A 25,535-nucleotide genomic window follows, 5' to 3' on the forward strand; every position below is an offset into this window, starting at 1 on the left:
GTAGGGGCAGTGTGGTGTAAATCATGGAGGCGGTGTAGAGACAGTGTGGTGTATATCATGGAGGCGGTGTAGAGACAGTGTGGTGTAAATCATGGAGGCGGTGTAGGGGCAGTGTGGTGTAAATCATGGAGGCGGTGTAGGGGCAGTGTGGTGTAAATCATGGAGGCGGTGTAGGGGCAGTATGGTGTAAATCATGGAGGCGGTGCGGTGTAGAGACAGTGTGGTGTAAATCATGGAGGCGGTGTAGGGGCAGTGTGGTGTAAATCATCGAGGCGGTGTAGGGGCAGTGTGGTGTAAATCATCAAGGCGGTGTAGGGGCAGTGTGGTGTAAATCATCGAGGCGGTGTAGGGGCAGTGTAGTGTAAATCATTTATGTAGTATAGAGACAGTGTGATGTAAATCATGAAGGCAGTATAGGGCCGGGGCAGACATATCATTGGTGTAACTTGTGCTTTCACACAGGGGCCCAACAGCTGGAGGGAGGGGGACCTCTACCTCCAAAGCTGCAAACAAATGCTGTCAGACATATGAAGGGCTGCATTATCATAAGCTAATGGACCTCCGAGGGCCTATGTTCATTTCTTGCACCAGGGCCCTCTGCAGTCCATGTCGCCCCTGCGCGGAAGGAGCTTTATTAGCTTCTATGGATCCTATAGTTAAACAGAAGATTAGCTGTAACTGAAAAAGCTGCAATACCCTAGAGGACCTAAATTACACTTTGTAAAACCATTAGCATTTTACTTCTGAAATCCAGTTATGGGTTCAGTAATCTGCATTAAGCTCAAATGATAAATGAGTCCAAATATTCGTGTATAATAAATGTAAATCAAACCCGTGTGTAATTAAATCCAGCTTACCCCTAGATAAAGCTTTCTATGTCGCACTCATAGTGATCCCAAATGAAAGCTGACACGTCAGCCGAGCCCATACAAATTTCCAGCAAATCCTTATGAAATACTTCTTAAAACTATTCAAATTATCTCTTCAGGGAGGAAGGAGACAAACTGTAGTACCACCTATGGGAAGTAGCAATCCTAAAAGTCAAAAGTGACCCTTGAACGAGCCTTGTCATATGACCTAGGAGTTATGCTAGATCAGAACCTCAATTTGCAGACACGGTGTTTTGGAATGAATGTCCCTCGTCAGTGCAAAGTATGAGATCTTATCTGGCTGAATGATAAGCTCTACTGGGGTCTAAGGGGAAAACTTTTCTCCTTGCGAAGACTGACAAAAAAACTGGCTGTCAGTGGTGAGGCGTCTTATAGCTGCAATGTTCTTCTGGGTAATATTCAAATTGTCTCTTCAGGGAGGAAGCAGACAACGCTAGCGCCACCTATTGGAGGTAGCAATCCTAAAAGTCAAAAGTGACCCTTTAACGAGCCTTGTTGTATGACCTAGGATTTATGCCAGATCAGAACCTCAATTTGCAGACACAGTGTTTCGGGATGATTGTCCCTCGTCAGTGCAAAGTATGAGATCTTATCTGGCTGAATAAGAAGCTCAACTGGGGTCTAAGGGGAAAACTTTTCTCCTTGTGGAGACTGAGTTTCTTAAAACTATTGAAGAATGAGAGTGATTCAGTCATTGAGCCTAGGACTACACATTGTGCTTACAACGTCCCAACATTGAGAGATGACACTGTATCTCCTACTGCCTCAGGCAAGCAATAGATAGTAAGCTCTTGCATGCTTGCATTATTTTTGAGCTGGTTGAATGGATTGTACCTGCCACATAGCAGCTGTTTCAAAGGCCCTAACGTGCTACGAATTTGTTTTTCCCTGCCCCGACAAATATCAGCCACAGTTTTTGCTGTACCATTTCAAGCCTTGGGAAGTATAAGCCCAGATGGTAGGAACATAGACGGATTGTGTCTATCCACGTCCCATTGACACACTCAGTGGAGCTCTGCTGTAGATCTACCCTGGGGGGCTACAGAACAAGTATTGGCAGATGGCACAGGTGACAGGACCAACTTCATAATAATGGGACAATGCCTCAGTGGCACAATGCTTCCTAATGATTGCAATTTATCTTCATATTGTACTATTGTGTATACAAACAGCTCTTTATAGGTGACACTGGGGGATTTTGCAACCTATAGATTTATACACTGTGTCTTAATGATCTATTTGCTAGAATTAAGTTTTTATTTAGTGTTACAATTGTAAAAACATCAAGCATTCATATGGTTTGTCCAAAAAATGTCACAACATACGCCAAAAAAAGAAAATACTAATGTAATTGTAGGAAACAATGTATTAAACACATCACAAATAGGGATGAGTGAACCCCAACTGTAAAGTTCGAGGTTCGTACCGAACACCGGATGTTCTGGTTTTGGACTCGAACATGGACTTTAAAAAGAAAGTAAGTGTTCGAAAACTGTTTATATGCTAATAAAGTTTGTTGAAAGGCTGCAGCGAAGACAATCAACAAGCTTTGTTGAATGCAGAAGTTGTCTGCACTCTGTGGAGACAAAAATAAAAAATGACGTGGGCCTATTTTCTATAACAGGGCAGGTAAAGCAGACAACTGTGAGCTGCAATCCTCAACTGTCAGCTTTATCTTCTTTATCTTGGCTGCTTATCAGAAATAGAGGTGATAAAACACTGTTTTTAGATTATTATAAAAAAGGCATGGAGTCCCCTCTATTTTTGATAGCCAACTAAGGTAAAGCAGGCAGCTAGGATCTGGTATTATTAGTGTGGGAAGGCCCATGGTTATTTGGCCTTTCCCAGTCTAACAATAGGAGAAGGCAGTCACATCATAAGTGGTGCATCCAATAGATGTTGTGGCTTAATGGGGGGGATCCTGCTCTGGTTTAGTATGTCTCAGTACATTTTGGCATTCATGGTTCCTTCAATGAACTGTAGATCCCCATTCATGCAGCCCAAAACCATAATCCCTCTACAATACTTAACTGTAGGCAAGACACACTTGTCTTTGTTTTCCTCACTCGGTTGCCACTACACATTCTTGATATCATCTGAACCAAATTAGTTTATCTTTACCTCAATAGACCACAGGACATGGTTCCAGTAATCCATTTCCTTAGGCTGCTTGTCTTCAGCAAACTGTTTGTGGGCTTTCTTGTGCATCATCTTTAGAAGAGGCTTCCTTCTGGGATGACAATCATGCAGACCAATTTGCTGCAAAGTGCGGTGTATGTTCTAAGTTCTGACAGGCTGACCTCCACCTCTCACCCCTTTAAACTCTGCAGCATTGCAGGCAACACTAGTACGTCAATTTTGAAAAAAACCTCTGGATATGATGCTGAGCACGTGCACTCAACTTCTTTGGTCGATGATGGCGAGGCCTGTTATGAGTGGAACTTGTCTTGTTAAACTGCTGTATAGTATATACTCACAAGGAAGTCATCAATGCTCAAAAAACTCCTCTATAGTGGTCTTTAAAGTGTTACTAAGCAGATATCCATATAATCACTTCAAAAGACCATATTATAAGTGCAAAATAATTCAATCTTTATTAACATGATTAAAAAACATATACACAAGAGACAAAAAGGACATGATTAAAAAATGAAAAGGTGTAAAATGAAGGGTCTATCAAGACATCTATGATGTTTATAATCTTCATTCATAACATAATGTGATTTATTCTAACCATCAAGTATCATCCCCTGTATTGATAAGTCAATTTACTCAAACATATGAAGGATATATATATATATATATCTCATTACATATAATTCATGAACAACAATTATTCATGGGTTTTTAAGAAAAGGAGAAGGAAAAATAACCTTCATATGGTAGACAGGAGAACTGCATATACCTGAGAGAAATCAATATGCTCTAAAGATGTGAAGGAAATGTATATATCTCATTACATGTAATTTCTGAGCAAACATAATGTTTATAAATTTTGCAGAACAGATAGTCTTCATATAGTAGACACAAAGAGAGATCCCTGACGAAGATTTTACACCTTTTCATTTTTTAATCATGTCCTTTTTGTCTCTTGTGTATATGTTTTTTAATCATGTTAATAAAGATTGAATTATTTTGCACTTATAATATGGTCTTTTGAAGTGATTATATGGATATCTGCTGTATAGTATAGTCTTCATTACTGAGCTGCAGCTCATTTTCAGGGTGTTGGCAATCTTCTTATATCCTAGGATATCTTCATGTAGAGCAACAATTCTTTTTTTCTAATCCTTGGTGAATTCTTTGCCATAAGGAGCCATGATAAACTTCCAGTGACCAGTATAAGAGAGTGTGTGAGCGATAACGTCAAATTTACCATACCGTCTCCCCATTCACACTTGAGACCTTAATGAATCACATGACACCGGGGAGGGAAAATGGCTAATTGGGAACAATTTGGGCATTTTCACTTAGGGATGTACTTTACTTTTATTGGCAGTGGTTTAGACATTAATGGCTGTGTGTGGAGTTATTTATATGGCACCAAATTTACACTGTTATACAAGCTGTACACTGACTACTTTACATTGTATCAAAGTGTCAGATCTTCAGTGTTGTCCTATGAAAAGGTATAATAAAGTATTTAATGTGAGGGGTGTACTCACTTTTGTGATCTCCTGTATCTGTCTGATATTAAGGGACTAAGGGACTTCTATAACCGGTCTCCTTCTCTGTCTACATTAATGGAGTTCCCTATTAATATCAGGTTGACACTTGGTCCGTTGCAGTTCATTATTTCTTGTTCCGTCTCATCCTTGGCAAGAAAGATTATGAGAGCGGCATTTCCATCTTCTCGGCAGGAATTAAGACACTGCTGTTTACCTCAATGTATTTCTTCTCCCTCCTGGCAGGAGAACAATTCAAAGTCAGACTTTTGTTTTCGGTGCCTTTGTCAAATAGGCCTGCTCAGGGACATGGTGACAAAGTGATCCCTTCTGTCACATTTGGACTTGTATTATATATAGTGTGCAGAAAGACTCTATATTCCAGTTTCCATCTGTTGCTTGATTATAAACCAGTTAGATACCTAGGGTACGATATAAACATTTAGTCCCTGATTGATTAGGACTAGCTTTTTGTGAGTCAGCCTTAATGAGAGCCGCGCAGGAATAAGATGCGTCAACTTCATCAAGAGGCGCACTTTGATATATCAGACCCATGGATTTGCCTGATGCTTATCAGCCACTGAATACAACAGATCCTCCCATTTATGAAACCAGATTTACTAATCACGTCTAATTTTTAAACAGTGTAAACGTATAAAAGCTAAAAATATGGCAAAGTTCTAAAAGTTAAATTGTACAAAAATTAAAAAATTGAAGTTCCAGCATTCGCAATAGAAAAATGTTTAAAAATGAATGTTATTAGAAGACTCCTAAAAAATGTTCAATTAAAACATGGTAGATTCATTCTCCTAAAATACATTTTCTACACGTTTCGAAACTCAACAGTCCTTAGTCGTAGCACTATAACACGGTAGTGTAAAAACTAATGTTTTAATGCCAGAGCTTCCAGATTTCTATTTTTGCATTTCTACCCTAGTCTAAAGGCTGCTTTACACGCTGCGATATCGGTACCGATATCGCTAGCATGGGTACCCGCCCCCATCTGTTGTGCGACACGGGCAAATCGCTGCCCATGCCGCACAACATCGCCCAGACCCGTCACACTACTTACCTGTCCGGCGACGTCGCTGTGACCGGCGAACCGCCTCCTTTCTAAGGGGGTGGTTCGTTCAGCGTCACATCGATGTCACAGCTGCGTCACTGAACCGTCGCCCAATAGAAGCGGAGGGGCGGAGATGAGCGGGACGTAACATCCCGCCCACCTCCTTCCTTCCGCATAGTGGCCGGGAGGCAGGTTGGGAGAGCTTCCTCGTTCCTGCAGCATCACACGGAGCGATGTGTGCTGCCGCAGGAACGAGGCACAACTTCGTTATTGCTGCTGTAATGATTTTTGAGAATGGACCCCCATGTCACCGATGAGCGATTTTGCACGTTTTTGCAACGATGCAAAATCGCTCATCGGTGTCACATGCAACGGCATCGCTAATGCGGCCAGATGTGCGTCACCAATTCCGTGACCCCAATAAGTTCGCATTAGCGATGTTGTAGCGTGTAAAGCCCCCTTAAGTTTACACCACCTATTGGTCAGCTTATCTCGTGAAAATAATTTGTCCCAAAATTTTAGCCCATTTTTAGGACACGGTCTCATACTTCCAATCACACCTCTTTCCAATAAGCCACGACAATCCCTGGTTAGGCTCTTGGCCTGGTTGAGAAAAAGTCTCATAATAAATGTTGTGCAAGGCAGGAACACATTTTTTGTGCCAATTGCACCAAAATACCATTGCACTTTGTGTTGTGTTTTCATCCTCCTTTTTTATATGCAATCCAATGTATATGTGCTTATACTGTAATGTTGTTATGACAAGGGTTAAGTAATTATGGGAAGGTAAGCAACATCATTATGAGGCTGGTTTTTTTTTCTTAGAGGACTAGTAAACGGTTTATAAGGGGGATGTCCATCTTGCAGGAGCCACTCATTTTAGGCATAAGCAGGCAAGGAATCTCTCACCCACCCTCCCTTTTCTTTTGTTGTTCTTTGGTGGCATTTGTATGGTGGGACTTTTCTTTTTTGGTCAGGAGAGAATGGAATAGGGGTTTAATAATGGAAAGTTGTTGTTCTTGTCCTACCTTTCTGTCATAGCAACATGGCGTAGGGGAGAAAACCCTCAAAGTTGGTGGATCTGGTTATTCGTGGATCGTGGGGCGAGCCCACAAGTTTGTGAACCCCTTAAGTGGACTTCAGTTAAGTGGTGGCAAGTAAGGGAACTTCTAAATTTAGTGCAGGAAAGAGCCTGTGGGTATTGGATTATGGTGACAGAACCAGGTTGGCTAACAGGTGCCTCTGAGCTGGTGCTTAAATGACTAAAGGTAAATTCATCCTGAGCTCAGGCGTTTATAGGTCGCCTCTAACAGGTTATGGGTCTTCGAGAACCATCCTCCTTTTTATTAAAAGTTGATTTGCTATACTTGTTGTTTGTTTAATAAATAGCTGTCGTGGCCAATTTAATCCACACAGGCATCTTGTCTGTTATTTTTAGGGAATGGGGGATCGGAGGAGTTGTTGGTGGAGTAATCACACATGACTCGGCAATATCCTTTATCATGGCTGTGATGTGTGAAATAGATTTATGGACTTTGTTAATTGGAAAGGTGATGTCTTATGAATGTACTATACTATGGTTCTGATAAGCATGCAGGGCAAAGTTTGTTCTATTGGGAGGTGTTGCACACTTCTCTATCAGTGCAATTTTTGAACACTTTTTGTTTGGACGGTATTCATGTTTAGCTCCACTGTCATGCATTGTCTTCATAAGTGTGTGGCAGTAGGGTCTGTAGGAGCTCCATTCTGATATAGGTAGAAAGCATTGTGGAACTGACATGCTGCCATACAGTTGTTCAGGAACAGAAATGAAAGGTTTTGGCACAAAAAAAGAAGATAGGTGGATAGACAGATGTGTTGTCTGGATTAGTTGACATGTATGACCCAAGATAGTTCACTCTTCAGGTCAGTGCTTTCTAGCTGTGGACAGGAGATTCTAGCTGTGGAAATCCAGGCTTGGATTGTGAGAAGTAACGTGTGTGCCACACAGATGACGACACTCCAGACCAGCAAATGAAACGCAATGCTGATGAACTTGGAAGCTCAGGAAATTCATGTAGCTTCTGTCTACAGCCAAAAAGCATTGACTTGGACCATGGAATGAGTTTGCGGGAAGTGATCCTCTCATGTCTGCTCATTAGGCCTGGAGCTTGTCAAACTGGTGAGTGTTGGTGAGCTAGGTGCCACGTTTGCGCTGGTTCACTAGAGGGAAGAAAAGCCAGTGGGTCTTTTCTACTAAAAGAGAAAAAATTGGGCTGGAGGTGAAAAGTACAGATATAGCATTTCCCAAAGTGGCTCATATACAAAGATTCAGCTGTGTACTAAAAAGGAGAGAAATAGATGGGGCCCAGGTAGGGACACTAGTATGACGCTAACGTCAGTCACAGTCTCTGTGAAATGATCATGGACTTGACTGATGTTAGACTTTTAGTATGAAGGTTGTGGAGGCTAGGTTCCTGATCCGAAGTGAACACATTTCTGAGGTCTGTGTGTATCTTTTGACCTGCCAGTGATCTACCCAAAGTGAAAATCTTACCAAATGTAATTTCAAGGCTATTATTCAAGATATATCCTGGAACGATCAAGTGTAAAGTGCCGCTCGAACGAACGTCAACTATTATCCATGTGTGCTGCACTGCAATCATGGGGCACTGCCAATAAGACTGTATCCTTCAAAAGCTGTTGTCCCAATATTGTGGAAAAGCCTGAAGGTCTCCTGTCCCAATGGGGGTGCAATCGCCACCTTAATTCAATTTCTTACTTTTTGCTCAGAGTGTATATTACAAGTTCAGCAGAGTAAATCGGATGTGGCACTTGATTAAATTTACAGCTCACAGTCTACATCCAATAAAGTGGACAATCTTCATTTATAAGCTTTATTTCTTATAAGTAGACGGTATCAACTGTTTAGAAGAATATTATTAGTATTATTTGTGCTCTCACTGCTTTTTTCTGTTTTCTCCAGCATGGCGTAGGTATTGCCACATGCATAAAATATGAGCCTTTTTCATTGTAAAATTGTGAATGTAAATTCCGAATTACTAGGAATAATTGTATATATGAATGATCTACAAGATCTGGATGCCGATGTGTAAATATCACTAAACCCAGATGTCGTCAGAAATATTCTTCCCATTATTACTGCCTTCCAGTTAATGGCCCACATATTTCCTGTTTCCAATCGTCAGATTCAGGCTTTGTATACCTTGAAATGCAGCTTCTGCTTCCATGCGCTTTGCAGTGTGGTCACTGAGCTGAAATATAGAAGGTTAAATCCCTCATTTTGATTATTACAGCACGCTGCCCTCCCTGTCCTCCCCTAATACAAACCTGACATTTCAGATCTGCGCAGCCCGGCTCCTCGGAAATCAACTGTGCCGAGCATTGAGGAAGGTTTCAAAGGCTGACCGATCATGAATAGCCCACTGTATCTCAGCAGGCTGATGTTCAAGGGTCCTGAGGTTACAGCTGGTTAACCAGGGCCCAGTTACTGAGTGCTGAAAGCCTCATTATATACCTCAGAAAATGGGAATAACAGCAATGATATATTATACTGGTAGATGTCTTATCTACTGTGTAAAGTCATATAAATGTAAAGCTTAAAGTGGAACTGTCGCTTTAATTTTTATTTCATAAATCAATAGTGCACTTTAGAATAAGCAACTATGTAATATATCTTATCAGAAAAATTTGCTTCCTTTCTCTGCCAGAATTGATCAGTCATTATCACAATTCTGAGGTAAAATCTGTGTTGAGTGAAGACTTTCCCATTACTGAGACAGGAGATGGCAGTTGATGCTAATGAGATTTTATGTAGATAAAAGAGACAGGAGGGAATAAAGCTTTGCCTCTAGCTCCTCAATCTGCCTCTAGCTCCTCCCTCTACCTCTAGTTTTTTCCTCTGCCTCTAGCTTTTTCCTCTCCCTCTAGCTACTTTCTCAGCCTCTGGTTCCTCCCTCTGCCTCTAGCTCCTCCCTCTGCCTCTAGCTCCCCCTCTAGCTCCCCCCTCTGCCTCTAGCTTCTCCCTCTGCCTATATCTCCTACCTCTGCCTCTAGCTCCTGCCTCTAGCTTCCCCCTCTGCCTCTAGCTCCCCTCTCTGCCTCTAGATCCCCCCTCTGCCTCTAGATTTCCCCTCTGCCTCTAAATCCCCCTCTGCCTCTAGCTCCTGCCTCTGCCTCTAGCTCCTGCCTCTGCCTCTAGCTTCTGCCTCTAGCTCCTCCGTCTGCCTCTAGCTTCTCCCTCTGCCTATAGCTCCTACCTCTGCCTCTAGCTTCACCCTCTGCCTCTAGCTCCTGCCTCTAGCTCCTCCCTCTAAGTCCTCCCTCTTCCTGTAGCTCCTCCATCTGCCTTTATTTCCTCCCTTTACCTTTAGCTCCTCCCTCTTCCTCTAGCTCCTCCGTCTGCCTTCATTTCCTCCCTTTACCTTTAGCTCCTCCCTCTGCCTTTAGTTTCTCCCTCTCCCACTGTCACAGAATTTCATCAGTAACAACTGTCGTGCAGTTTGATTCTTGGATGGGCGCGACTTGAGTACTTGAATATAATGGAAATCAATGGGGACCTCAAGAAATTTTCCAGTAAATGCTCGTGTTTCTCATTAACTTCCATTATACTCAGTACTCAAGTCACACCCATCCGATCACCAACTGCTAGTTACGAGTACCGAGCACCCGAGAATGGTAGTGCTCGCTCATCACTAAATGAGAGGTATGCCTTTTACATTTTAGAGCTTGCATGGACCAGAGGCCCAAAGTTCTTGGACTGTAGGGCAAAATCTGCCGTTTGGCTCCCTTAGGCACCTGCGCAACAGGTGTAGCTAGTACATCTTCACCCCGTATGTCTGCCTCATGCTCCTGTCCTCTCCATTGAACTTTATGAGCATCAACTGCAATCTCCTATCTCAGTACTGGTAATATATCTATTCACTAAAGGCAGATTCTACCCATGAATTGAGAATATTGAGAATACAAGATTAGTGCAGGAGGAGAAAGAAGCTCATTTATCTAAGATACTGTGTATTACAAAGTTTCTTATTTTTATGAATACTATTGATTTATAAAATAATTAAAATGACAGATACACTTTATGTACAATGGGTTCCACAAGTGATGGGTGAGCACTAAAATGCTTGGGTGCTCAATATGCGATTCAAGAACGTCAGACACTCGGACGAGCTCAACTCGAATAACGAATATAAAGGAAGTCAATGATTGGGCAGTTCAGCGCTCCACCTACATACAATCAACCATAAACAGAGCATTTCCAGGAAGGGTTCAATCCGAAAATGTTGTTTTAACCCCCAGTGAAAGCCATTCGGAGACTGCACATGGCTCTTCCTAGTGTGCCTGCTCACATTCATGGAATGAAGCAAGCCTGTGCTTTGTGGTTGTTGTTTACCTTGGATACTGTGAGAACCCGAGCACCCTGATGCTCTATCAAGTATCGAGCAGAGGCAAGAGTGCTCTCCCATCATTCAAGGGGTTGTCCACTACTTTTACATTGATAACCTATCCTTAGGATAGGTCATCAATGTCTGATCGGTGGCAGCGCGGGGTTTCGGACCTCAGCCAATCAGCTGTTTTTGGTCACGGTGGCAACAGCAAGCAGCCGAAAATGCTCAGTTCTGGAGCTGCTCCATCTTTTGGTAGTGGCCGTGGCCAGATACTGCACATCCACCTCCCATTCTAATCAATAGGAGGTGGATGTGCAGTACTTGGCCTTGGCTGCTATCAAAAGACAGACCGGCGCCGGAACGGAGCATTTCTGGCTGCCTGTTGCTGCCACCGGGACCGAGAACAGCTGATTGGCAGGGATGCCGGGTGTCGGACCCCGGTTGATCAGACATTGATTACTTACCCTAAGGGACCCTCTGCACACTATGACATCGCAAGCCGATGCTGCAATGTCGAGCGTGATAGTCCCCGCCCCCGTCGCAGCAGCGATATCTTGTGATTGCTGCCGTAGCGAACATTATCGCTACAGCAGCTTCACATGCACTTACCTGGCCTGCGACGTCGCTCTGGCCGGCAACCCGCCTCCTTCCTAAGGGGGTGGGTCGTGCGGCGTCACAGTGACGTCACACGGCAGGCGGCCAATAGAAGCAGGGGGGCGGAGATGAGCGGAACGTAAACATCCCGCCCACCTCCTTCCTTCCTCATAGTAGCTGGGACGCAGGTAAGGCGATGTTCCTCGCTCCTGCGGCTTCACACACAGCGATGTGTGCTACCTGCTGGAACGAGGAACAACATCGTACCGTCGCTGCTGCAAAATTATGGAAATGTCGGACCCTACACCGATCATATGATAACGACGCTTTTGCGCTCGTTAATTGTATGTAAAAGGATTCACATACTGCGATGTCAACAGCGACACCGGATGGGCGTCACTTTCGATTTGACCCCACCGACATCGCACTTGCGATGTCGCAACGTGCAAAGTACCCCTAAGGATAGGCCATCAATGTCAAAGTAGTGGACAACTCCTTTAACTTTCACCTATAAGCATGGTTCTTAAGTGTTCAAGGAAACTGAAGTACCTTCAGGAACCTCACCCAAACGCTAGAAGAACATACAATCTCCATATATGCGGTCATGTGATCGCTCACTTGCCGGACCAGTGAACATACTGGTCCTGGATTAGGCATCTACTATATTCTTCATATTACATATCATTGTTATTTGTTTCACTTTGAAACTGAATCACTTTGAACTGACGGAAAATTTGGAGGTTGATTATTGGTTTCACCAAAAATGTTATGCGTGTTCTAGTATCGGTCACCTCTTACAGTGTGTACAGATCATTAGTGGTACCCAGCAAAGGTCAGGTAATAAATGAAGTAAATGAATTTTATGCTTATTTTTGCATGAAATCCCTTTACTTTAGTGCAAATCTTCCAATATACTGTACCTAAAGTGCTCTCTGAGGCTTTCACAACTAATGTCCTGTACTGCAGTTTTCCCTGCTGATATAAAGAACGAAAGGGTCAGCAGAAGGGTAAATGCAAATTTGAGATGGAAGACAAAGTGATAATATGGTAATAATACCTTTCCTTAGTCATCGTTGAACACTAAAATCTTACATAATGAGAGACGTTTACTAACTGTCGTCCAAATTTCAACCCAAAGTGGCTAAAATCTATGTTTTAGGCTTTATATTTTTGGTGTAATATAAATATATTGGATCACCTATAACCCGTCCTGAAACTCTTCCTATATTTCCTAAATTGTTGGTAACTTTATTGCCCACACATTTGCTGATGATCATACAAATGTCTACCAGACACTGTCATATATAGTAGAGGATGGGACCAGAAACAGCAATGGATACTTAGCCTTACTTAAGTAGCAAAATCATATGGTGGTCTACTTTGCAGAGCTTTTGCCTTGGTATAGCGAGATGTTCTGCCCCCCTTTCTGTGAGTAGTCATATTAGAAATGCATATTTGACTGCTTTCAGATAAAAGAGTTACATGGCGTTTGGCTCAAAACTTGCCAAGTGTCATGGCGGTATCTGGTGCTGTTCACACCACAGACTCTGACACTCCACACTGGTTTTTCTGGGGCTTCTGAGCTTGCACAGATAGACTCAAGCATCAACCAGATATATGTTCATTAGTGGTCGGGCTGGCTGAGGTTAATCTCTCCCAGCTTTGCTGGTTACCTCTAGGATCACATGTTATGAGAAACCTATCAAAGCTTCTCCCCGCCCTTTTAAGATGGTGGAAACTGACCTCCTGTGCCGATTATAGCTTTAAGCGATACTGGTCTATGTGCTGTTGTTGCTGGAGAACTACTAAGTGCTGTTTGATGTGTTGTGGGAATTCTCTTGTCATCTATTTATTTCCTCCCTGCTATTTATTTCCTCCTAATCACATATTGTCTAATACCTCTGTGTGAGTTATAGATTTGGTTTCCCCGTTTGTCTGTTTGTGTGGGTTTAACCACTCCTGTCCCGGCCCTTCCCTGGAGTGAGGGAGAGAGTGTATTACAGCAGGACTGGCAAGAAGCAGGGCTAGGTTGATGGTCCAGACATCTTCACCATCAGAAGTACCCCTGTCATAAGGGACAGTTAGGGCCCCCTATCCTGAGGGACAGTCTAGGAATCCCAGGCCACAGTTATCCCCTTATATTTTATGACAAAATGCATTTCATGGTCTGTACAGGAACAGAAAACCTCATACATGCCTAGGCGTCTGATAGTGTGGGCAATTCATGAACTGCGGTCAATATACAGCCACCATGCTGTCCATAGAATTAGGTCACAGTTCATTAGATATTATTTATGTATATACATTTTTCCCAATATTTGAAATTTTGACTAATCCACTGATGAACTGATCCCAAAATGGGTCTCTGGAATGCCCTACCAGAAAGAACAGTAGCTGCGCATATGAACCACTTCACAGTTCTTTATTGGACTCCTGCTGTGTGCGGCTATCTCCAGCAGTCCAGTAGACAATGAATGAACCACCAGTCGGCGTTAAGGTACCGTCACACTAAGCAACTTACCAGCGATCCCAACAACGATAGGGATCGCTGGTAAGTTGCTAGGAGGTTGCTGGTGAGATGTCACACTGTGACGCTCCAGCGATCCCACCAGCAACCTGACCTGGCAGGGATCGCTGGAGCGTGGCTACACGAGTTGCTGGTGAGCTCACCAGCAACCAGTGACCAGCCCCCAGCGCCGCGTGGAAGATGCTGCGCTTGGTAACTAAGGTAAATATCGGGTAACCAACCCGATATTTACCTTGGTTACCACTGCACGGAGCTACACGTGCAGAGAGCAGGGAGCAGCGCACACTGAGCGCTGGCTCCCTGCTCTCCTAGTTACAGCACACATCGGGTTAATTACCCGATGTGTGCTGCAGCTACATGTGCACAGAGCAGGGAGCAGCGCACAATGCTTAGCGCTGGCTCCTTGCTCTCCTAGTTACAGCACACATCGGGTTAATTAACCCGATGTGTCCTGCAGCTACATGTGCACAGAGCAGGAGCCGGCACTGACAGCGTGAGAGCGGAGGAGGCTGGTAACAAAGGTAAATATCGGGTAACCAAGGACAGGGCTTCTTGGTTACCCGATGTTTACATTGGTTACCAGCCTCCGCAGAAGCCGGCTCCTGCTGCCTGCACATTTAGTTGTTGCTGTCTCGCTGTCACACACAGCGATCTGTGCTTCACAGCGGGACAGCAACAACTAAAAAATGGCCCAGGACATTCAGCAACAACCAACGACCTCACAGCAGGGGCCAGGTTGTTGCTGGATGTCACACACAGCAACATCGCTAGCAACGTCACAAAAGTTGTTCGTTAGCAGCGATGTTGCTAGCGATGTTGCTTAGTGTGACGGGGCCTTTAGTCATTTGTTCTTTAGATTTTTCTAGATTATCCTTATTCTCTCACCTTCTGAATCAACATCATATATGGCACATAATATAGGCAGCCCATATAGCCGCTTTAGGAGAGATGGTAAATTTTAAGTTGTTTCCTTTCTATACAATGTTCTTCTTTTTCTATGAGGACTGTGAAGAAAGTTGATAATTACGTCAACTTTTAGAAGAAGGGTTATGTTATAGAAAAAAAATTAATGCAGCAACCGATGCAATAAGATAAAAAATATAATATACTAATCTCTTCTTTTCTTTGATGATCCAGAGGCACTCCAGCCTCATGGTCTTTGTTTATAAGAGGCTTGAAGGTGACTGCTGCAGCTAGTCATTAACTCAATGATCATGTGTCTATTGTGAGCGTTAAGGCTCCCATCGCCCAGCGGAGATGGGAGCATATGGTATTTGACCACCAAGGCCTGATTCGAACACATAGAAATCCATCTCTGAGTCGCCATTGGTCATTCTTTCCTACATATTGACACATCGTAGAAGTACACTGCTGATATCGTGGTCCACATGCCCTATACTTGTCTAATTTCAGAAATCCATTAGTTGCCTATTCCATTCTGCTGTACAAGAGGTAGAAGATGTCTACCTGACTGTCCACGTGAAGAGCAGAAAACAATAGCACACTACTTGGGTGATCTAGCTGCTCAAATATCATTGCCAGCAAAAGATTTTAAAACCAGTGATTAAAGGGGTTTTCCACTTTCAGGAAAATGCTGTAATATACCTAAAATAACAAAAAGGGAAGGTATTCACACTCTCCGAATCCAGCGTTGGCTCCCCACTCTTGCTTGTGTTTTGGTTGTAATGCTTGGCACTACGGAGTAGCGAGAAGCTAGACACTATTTGATGTAGTATGAAGTTAGTAACTAGATGGCGCTGGAAGCACTGACTGAGAGTCAGACTAGCTGGGCTCAGAAACCAAGAGGACTTGTCAGAACACAGGGAGTAGGCAGAAACGAGTTCAAGAAACAAACCGAGGGTCAGGACACCAAGAGAATAGGTATGGGATGCAAGGAGCAGACGGGAACGTGGTCAGGAGGAGGTCCGAGGTCAGAAGCCAGAAGGTAACAATAAAGTCCAGGGGGACAGGTAGGCAGAGAAGAGTCAAGAAAAGTCCAGGTTTGAGTTGCCGAGATCAGATTAGACACAACAGAAGCCAAGCACTTACTGCAGAAAAGGAAATACGTTCTGGCCGCGCATGCTCCCTAATAAAGCGGAGCAATCACCCAGAATGTGGAGTATATGAGCAAGCCCCTCTTAGCACCAGCGTAGGACCTTCTGCGAGAAAGTAACCCATCCACAGGAGTGCAAGACAGCAGAGGCAAGGCAAAATGCTCTGTGCGGAGAAGACAGGTGAACACCGGTCAGCAGGAGAGCATAACAGAACGTCCCAGCACAAAAGATGCACCGCAAATCAGAACCGTGACATTGGTGTTTTGTCACCAGCAGTGACATCACATGGACAGCTCGCATCACTGCTGTAGCCAATCACTGAGCTCAGCAGTGGAAAACCTCTTTACCACTAGGGGGCAACATTGAACAATATATGGCCATCTAAGCACTGATTGGTGTCTGAACCTGAAGCTTTTAATCTTTCCTAAACTCAGTACCAGATTATCTATCCAATCACCTCAGTTATTTATGCCACTGTAAGCTTCTTTACAGCGGTAACATATCAGAATTCCCAATCATATGTTTCCTAGAAATGATGTGGATCCCTGATTAAATTAATATATAATAAGACGGCAAAACTGCTTATGCATGATCTGCTAGGTAATAAAATATAACCTGATTTTTTATTATTAATATTAAACTACAGCGGCATTAATTTACTTTATGCGGAAAGTAATATGGCTTTGAAGCAATTGGAATATTAATACGCTTGATTAAATATGAAACTGTTTATTGGAGCAGAGAGGGGCTTTAACCACTTGTTTTTTTCCCATAATACTGAAGATGAGAAAGGGTTTTAGTAGACAAATTGATTCAGAGTTGACATATTAAATATTAACTGCAATTTGCCATTAATGTCATGTTTAGAAAAGCATTCAGAATGTGTTTGAAGTTATTCTGTGCTCATTGTCACTGTTTTATATTTTATGAGCCACTTCTGGGGTATAAAGTCTATATAGGTTAATAAAATGTTTACAGCACAGTGCACAAATCTTATCCGTTCCCAGTAAAGCTCTGGGAGTGAGTCTGTTATACTGTATATGAATCCTCTTATATTGTGAAAATTGCAAACTAAATATACTGTATGTATATGAATCAAAGTGACAAACTGGATCCTTCAGGTTTCTATTAATACATGAAAAATATCTGATGATCTGTGTATTCTATTTACAAATGTTATCTAATTTAAATATTCTAAATATCAATGGTTATTATCAACTATTCATAGGATTGGTAATAACTTGCGGATAAGTGATCCCAAGAAAGGGACTGAAACTAGAGCTCAACTTATTCCCTATGGGACTGCTGGAGATACTTTTGCAATAGCCATCAAGAATCAATGGCACAGTGGATACCTGGCCAGTGACCACTCCATTTGCATAGGAAATTTCAGAGCCCTGCTCTTGGGATCAGTGAGGGTCTAAGAAGTTGAACCCTCACTAATCTGAATGTTATATATTCTTTGGATGGATAATAACTTTTAATGATAACAATTACTCTTAAGGGGTGCTTCACACATAGCGAGATCGCTACCGAAATCGCTGCTACGGCACGGTTTTGGTGACGCAACAATGACCTCATTAGCGATCTCGCTGTGTGTGACACTGAGCAGCGATCTGGCCCCTGCTGCGAGATCGCTGCTCGTTACACACAGCCCTGGTTCGTTTTCTTCAAAGGCGCTCTCCCGCTGTGACACACAGATCGCTGTGTGTGACAGCGAGAGAGCGACGAAATGAAGCGAGCAGGGAGCAGGAGCCGGCATCTGGCAGCCTGCGGTAAGCTATAACCAGGGTAAACATCGGGTAACCAAGGTGGTTACCCTATATTTACCTTAGTTACCAGCCTACGCAGCTCTCACGCTGCCTGTGCTGCCGGCTCCGGCTCTCTGCACATGTAGCTGCTGTACACATCGGGTTAATTAACCCGATGTGTACTGTAGCTAGGAGAGCAAGTAGCCAGCGCTAAGCAGTGTGCGCGGCTCCCTGCTCTCTGCACATGTAGCGATGTTATGATCGCTGCTGCGTCGCTGTGTTTGACAGCTAAGCAGCGATCATAACAGCGACTTACCAGGTGGCTGTTACGTCACAGAAAATGGTGACGTAACAGCGACGTCGTTGTCGCTATGTGTGAAGCACCCCTAAATGAAATCTACACATGAATAGGGTTTCTTAACAGTGCCTTGAAAAAGTATTTAAAAGCCGTGAATTTTTCCACTTTTTGTCACCCACAAAATTACCATACTTTTTGTTTTATAAGATGTGACGGATTATAAGACGCATCCCAAATTTAGAGAAAAAAACGGAAAAAAAAAATATGAGGTCCATCTTATAATCTGGTGGTGTCTTACCGGGTGGGGGAGGGGGTAGCGGCAGCGGCGGTGGAGCAGAGTCACAGGAGACAGGGACAGTGATCGAGTAGGCTGGTGCAGAGAGTGTCCCAGATGCACGCTGCAAGTACTGTGAGCTGTGAGGCAGGAGGAGCATCCAGAAACTGTTGGTGGGGCGGGCTTCCAAGAAACGTCACCTGGAGTCGGCGCAGATGGAGCTCTCGGGTCATTGACAAGCCGAGATGCTATCTGTGCATGTGCCACCTCTGGGCGCCATTTTCTTTAAGTCCGCTGCAGGGAGGTTGTTGGGCCGGAGGCGGCATGTGCACATATGAGATCTTGAGCGCACTGCCTCCGGGTGCCTTTATTTGAAGCCCACACAACTGACATTTTCAGAATGGTGGCCCCTGCCTCACCACCCACAGCACAGCCCACAGCCACACTACAGCGCCCATGGCCCGCAGCATCTCCTGTGACCCCTCTCCACCTCCCTCGGTAAAGTACAGTTGGATTATAAGATACAACCCTCATTTTCCTCCTAAATTTTTGGGAGTAAAAGTGCATCTTATAATCCAAAAAATGCGGTAAATATTTTAGGGGAGGATTTTATGTCTTATACCAACAGTAAGTGGCAAGTATTTGTGAAGTATAAAGGAAATGATACATGGATTTCTAAATATTCTAAAAATATAAATCTTAAAATAGAGATGAGCAAATACGAACAGAATAGTTTGGGGTTCATACCGGACACTACAGTATGTCTGGTGCTAAAATCCGAAAATGGATTTCTCATGGAAATCTGTTTTCAAGTTTGTAGTTCGGATGCTATATAAAGTTTGATGAAAGGCTGTAGCACAACCAACCAAGTTTTTTAGCTGTGGGAACTTCCTCAGCAATCACAACCATGCCGAGTATTGGCATGCCTGTGATTGGCTGGTGCACCTCGTGACCCAGGCTGTATAACTGATGGATCATGAGTGATGCCACCATTGTGGTATTAAAAAAAGAAACAAAACTAAAAAATGCTACAAAAATGCTGCATGTGAACATAACCATAGAGGCACCACCCCAATGCCCTAACTTTCAACACTTAGATAACTGTTTTGGTTACCATATATCTTCCGGTAGTTGTGTTCTTCAATGAATGTACATTCTTGTATATTCTATTCTGTGTGGCCAAACTAGGTAAAGATATCTAATGAAGCAAAAACGTATATCTTCCTTTTATACTTATTTGAAGTGTTAAAGGGAACCTGTCATCAGATTTAGTGACTATAAGCTGCGGCCACCACCAGAGAGCCCTTATATACAGCATTCCAGATTACTGTATATAAGGGCCCAGGCTGCTCTCTATAATGTAAAAAAACACTTTTATAATACTCACCTGGGGGGGGTGGTCCAATCTGATGGGTGTCGCTGCTCTCCAATTCAGCCCCTCCTCTCCCGATCCGCCTCCTACTCTCTGCGGTGATTGCCGTCCTCTTTCTTTTGAGGTCTGTGTGCATGATGCATTCTACGTCATCCACAGAGGCCTACATTGCACTTCTGCGTAGGTGCACTTTCATCTGCCCTGCTCAGGGCAGATCAAAGTATTGTAATGTGCATGCTTGGACGATTTTTAACCGTTCCTGTCGCCTGCGCATCACAGTACTTTGGCAGATCAAAGTGTGCCTGCACAAGACCACATTGTTGGCCAGGGCGGGTTAGAGGGAGTATAGAGATCGCCGCAGAGAGGAGGCGCTGGACCAGAGAGCAGCGACACCCATCGGACTGGACCACCCCCATTAGGTTAAAAGGTGTTTTTTATGTTGTACACAGGGTCTTGGGCTCTTACAGTATTCTGGAATGCTGTATATAAGAGCTCACTGGTGGTGGCCACAGCTTATTGTTGCCAAATCTGGTGACAGATTCCATTAACACTTCGAATAACTATAAAAGGAAGATATTAGTTTTTGCTTTGTTAGACATTTTTACCTGGTTTGGCCACACAGAATAGAATATACAACAATATACATTCATTGAAGAACGCAACTACCTGAAGATAACCTTATTCTCCATTTAAAACAGTCTTTTGTGTTAAGTTACGGTAACTCTAGTCTCGACCATGTACAGCTCTGCTGCAGATCAACCTCTGACAGTGAAGAATTTGTCAATTGTATCTAAAAAATGTCACACCTGAAAAACAAAGATCAATACAAAAAACAACAAATATTTTCCTTCCCGTCCTTTAAAAGCTTTCCTGGCATTACATCTCTGCCTCATTACCCGCTGAACATTTAATTTTTTTTGAAAGTCTTAATTAACAACTTTCAATGAAGCCACGAGCAAAGCACAACAAAGATTGCGAGTTTTGTGCCAACACAATCCCCGGTGCAGGCAATCCGCAGGCTTCATTGTCCTGTCTTGGCAGAATGCTGCATTTTAGACGTTCTCTATTACTTTTAATGTTCCGCTTCCTACCTCTCATTTTGTAAGAATTTTGTGTTATCGACGAACAGATCAGTAGGAAAGGCTCCGTTGTAGGTGTGCTATATCTGGAAGTGAATAAAGAGTGATTATGAGACGAGAGTGCAACATCTCCAATACATAGCAAGAGGTTAATAGACCTGACACATAATTTATTGTTCACCTCTCTTTCTGTGGAAAGTGTGAACTGCAAACAATGGAGGTCAGCAGAATTGCAGGTGTCTAGTACAATGGATGTTTAGGATGCTACATCTATTGTTATTTCATATTCTGTTTTGCTATTGTTTATCTGTTGTAGAGATTCTAAATGGAGGAGTCTATCTGGATCGAAATGACTTTCTGTGTTATGCGGACACCATAAACTGGCAGGACATTGTCCGCAATCCCAATGCCACAGTGATCTCGATGAACAGAAATCCAAATTGTAAGTTTGCATGATATGATATTGCATTATTTATTATGGTGGTCACCTGCTTATGTTTTTGTGACAGGTGGTGGGGTATTCCAATGTGAGTAGGGTAAAAACGTACCCATCTTCTTGTTGTTTACCAGCAACAGAACAACCTTTAATGAATTAGGATTGTCTGACGAGTGGCGTGCACGTTTATGTGCTGCATCAGAAAACTTACTCCATTTCTAGACTGGAGTTAGCTTTCTGGCATAAGGATCAGGATAGCAAGGAACCCCCCTGTTCCTAGGGTCTCCTAGCATGAAGCATGAGGGTCAGTATAGGAGCCCCCTCTCCTATACTGACCCTCATGCTTGGGGACTCTAGGCTATCCCTGACCACCAGATTATCCCTAAAGGTGGAAACGCTGGAGTCCCATGCCATTCTCCTGACCATATCTAATCTGTTCTTCCCTCAGGAAAGGTAGGTGCAGGAGTGTGATGGAAACCCAGATTATAACAGAGGGGAGAAAATCAAAACTCAGACATAGTGCAAACTGACAGCATTAAACAATAAGAGACTAAGGAGAAAAGCAAGAGCAGGAAGACAGCAACAAGTATTTCAAGTGTTGATTTCTGTTAATGTTGATGATTATGGCTTACAGTCAATGAGAACCCAAAAGTCATTATCTCAAAAAATTAGAATCTTATATAAGACCAACTGAAAAAATGATTTTAAACTCATAAATGTTGGCGCCTACTGAAAAGTCTGTACAATAAATGCCTCAATACTTGGTCAGGGCTCCTTTTGCATGAATTACTGCATCAATGCGACGTGGCATGGAGGTGATTAGCCTGTGGCAATGCTGAGGTGTTATGGAAGCCCAGGTTGCTTTGATAGAAGCCTTCAGCTCGTCTGCATTGTTGGGTCTAGTGTCTCTCATCTTTGTCTTGACAATACTCCATAGATTCTCTATGGGGTTTAGGTCAGGCATGTTTGTTGGCCAATCAAACACAGTGATACTGTGGTTATTAAACCAGGTAATGGTGGTGTAGACAGGTGCCAAGTCCTGCAGGAAAATGAAATTTCCATCTCCTAAAAGCTCGTCGGCAGAAGGAAGCATAAAGTGCTCTAAAATCTCCTGGTAGACAGCTGCATTGAGTTTGGTCTTGATAAAACACAGTGGACCTACACCAGCAGATGACATGGCTCACCAAACCATCACTAATTGTGGAAAGTTCACACTAGACCTCAAGCAGCTTGGATTGTGGCCTTTACACTCTTCCTCCAGACTCTGGGACTGCGATTTCCAAATGAAATGCAAAATTTACTTTCATCTGAAAACAACACCTTGGACCACTGAGCAACAGTCCAGTTCTTTTTCTCCTTGGCCCAGGTAAGACGCTTGTGGCATAGTCTATTGTTCATTAGGGGCTTGACACAAGGAATGCGACACTTGTAGCCCATGTCCTGGATACGTCTGTGTGTGGTGACTCTTGAAGCACTGACTCCAGCAACAGTCCACTCCTTGCGAATCTCCCCCAAAGTTTTTAATGGCCATTTCTTAACAATCCTTTCAAGGCTTTGGTTATCTCAGTTGCTTGTGCACCTTTTTCTACCACACTTTTTCCTTCCACTCATCTTTCCATTAATATGCTTGAATACAGCACTCTGTGAACAGCCAGCTTCTTTAGCAATGACTTTTTGCAGCTTACTCTCCTTGTGGAGTGTGTCAATGACTGCTTTCTGGACATCTGTCAAGTCAGCAGTCTTCCCCATAATTGTTTAGCCTACTGAACCAGCCTAAGAGACCATTTTAAATGCTTAGGAAGCCTTTGCAGGTGTTTTGTGGTAATTATTCTAATTTTCTGAGATAATGACTTTTTGGTTTTCATTGGCTGTAAACCATAATCATCAATATTAACCGAAATAAACACTTGAAATAGATCACTCTACTTGTAATGACTATATATATATATACTAGCTGTAACACCTGGCGTTGCCCAGGATAGTAACTGTCTCTTTGTTTCTCTCCCAGTCTCTGTCCGTCTCTCTCTCTCTCGGTCTCTCTCTATCTCTTTGTCTGTTTTTTTTCCCTGTCTGTCACTGTCTGTCACTGTCTGTCTCTCTGTCTGTCTCCCTATCTGTCTCTCTATGTCTTTCCCTGTCTGTTACTTTATGTCTTTTTCCTTGTTTGTCTATGTCTGTCTCTTTCCCTATCTGTCTCTTTCCCTGTCTTTCCCTGTCTGTCTCTTTCCGTGTCTGTCTCTTTGTCTGTGTGTGTCTCTATGTCTGTGTCTTTGTGTCTGTCTCTTTGTCTGTCTTTTTCCCTCTGTTGGACTCTTTCCCTCTCCGTCAGTCTCTTTCCCTGTCTCTGTGTCTCTTTCCCGGTGTCTGTCTGTCTCTTCCTTGTCTCTTTGTCTGTCTGTCTCTTTCCCTGGCTCTTTCCCCCAATATTCCATACAAGGGCATGGCTGCACATTTTTCAGAAGTTCTGGCTGCATTGTGGCTTCCAGCTCCATTGACTTTAATGGAGGCAGGTTTTTTTTAGCGAATAACTGTAAAGCGCGGGAGTACCCTCAAAACATAGTCTATGACGTTCCCTAAGTCAAATGGAGTGTCTGTGCAAAATTTCGTGTTTTGCGAAGATTCAAATTCCTTTAGCGGACATACACACATACACACATACATACTCAGATTTATATATTAGATATGCGTTTCCCTTTGAATTAATGAAAAAAAAATATTTTTTGATGATATTCTAATTTATTATTTATTTAGATGCACTTGTATTACCTCCAGGTGATTTTATATATATATATATATATATATATATATATATACCCCTGGTTCCCCCAAAATAAGACCTGCCGCAAAAATAAACCCTAGTAATATTTTTGAGGCTTTTTTGAATATACTTAAAATACAAGCTCTACTTGGTATATATGATACTCATTTCTATTATATTTTACACTCTAAGCTCGATTGTGAAAAAACACATTACTTCTAAGTGTTGTAATCAGATGTTAAGATGAAATGGTCTCTTTTTGCTGCCTACAGTGATGGAAGATAATTAAAAAACATTTCCTCACTGGACAAGTTAGTCCCAGAGCAGATTGTTTCATTATTTCATTATATGACCCCGCTAGGATTGGGGATCATTTCTGAAGTTCTGTTTAAGAACTCTCAGCTCATCCTGGGAAGTGGTAATTGTTACTAGTCATTGACAATGACTCTCTTCGGTTGTGGTTGTTATTGCTAATAACGCTGTGTAATGACGCTTATACCGGTTATTAGCGCTTTGAGTGGCGACTAGTTTCTGTAAGTGGCCGCAGAACATTGCTGTATTTAGAGTATCATGGTGCATTGAGCAGAACAGTAAAGCATTGTAGGGATCTACTCTAACAGAAACATATTGTGCAAAGGCTCCTGGCATCCTCATAATGTGCCATCAAATAGCTGTGCAATTGCAATTACTGCATCCAGAGCAAGCAAGCACAACAAGATTGGACCATGTACTGATTAACCAAGGCAATTAGCATACCTGTAGTAAATCATGAAAGGCTGAATCTCGCTTTGAGATGCGGCATCCTCAAATCAAATGGCTCACAAAAAAACAAATGGTGAACTTGGGGTGTATTTACCTGTATTTAGTTATAGCTATTCCTAGGGGCTTATTCAGACATCAGTTTCTTTGATGAACTGAGTTATAACAATAATTTTCATCAGATTCTCCTCAGAGTTTCATCAGTTATTTTCACTGATGAGAAAAAAAAAGTTTCTCCACCTCCTCCTCCTGTCTACCATTAGTTGATGTTGTGGAAACCCCTTTCCTGGGAGAACTAATATAGGGTGAGACGCAAGGGATCTCCAGATCTGCCAATGTGAATGCAAAAACACGCAACTAGTTTCTAATAGTGTATCAGCTTTATCTAACGTTACTTGACAAGACACACATATTTATTACAACCACAGAAGAATGTGGATGGCTCAATACTTATCCAAAAACATATAGGTTTTACCAGGGGCGGACTGGCCCACCAGGAGGTTGGGAGAACCCCCGGTGGGCCCCTGGTATTAATGGCCACGCCCCTAGGCCCAGCCCCCCTACCCCCCCTGGGCCCCTATGGATATGTGTGAGAGGGCCCCCCCAGCCGGTAATTTCACTAATC

General features: G+C 43.0%; 1 protein-coding gene across 2 annotated transcripts in view; it reads left to right on the top strand.

The window, feature by feature from the left end:
- Positions 1-25,535, top strand: part of ERBB4 (erb-b2 receptor tyrosine kinase 4) — a 1,420,891-nt gene that overhangs the window by 873,146 nt on the left and 522,210 nt on the right. For both annotated transcript variants that reach the window (XM_075317538.1, XM_075317539.1), the window contains exon 4: positions 21,274-21,399. In XM_075317538.1, the coding sequence (XP_075173653.1) occupies positions 21,274-21,399 (126 nt within the window). The remainder of the gene's footprint in view (positions 1-21,273; positions 21,400-25,535) is intronic.

The sequence above is a fragment of the Anomaloglossus baeobatrachus genome, chromosome 7 (genome assembly GCF_048569485.1).
Source record: "Anomaloglossus baeobatrachus isolate aAnoBae1 chromosome 7, aAnoBae1.hap1, whole genome shotgun sequence".
In the NCBI taxonomy this organism is placed as follows: domain Eukaryota; kingdom Metazoa; phylum Chordata; class Amphibia; order Anura; family Aromobatidae; genus Anomaloglossus; species Anomaloglossus baeobatrachus.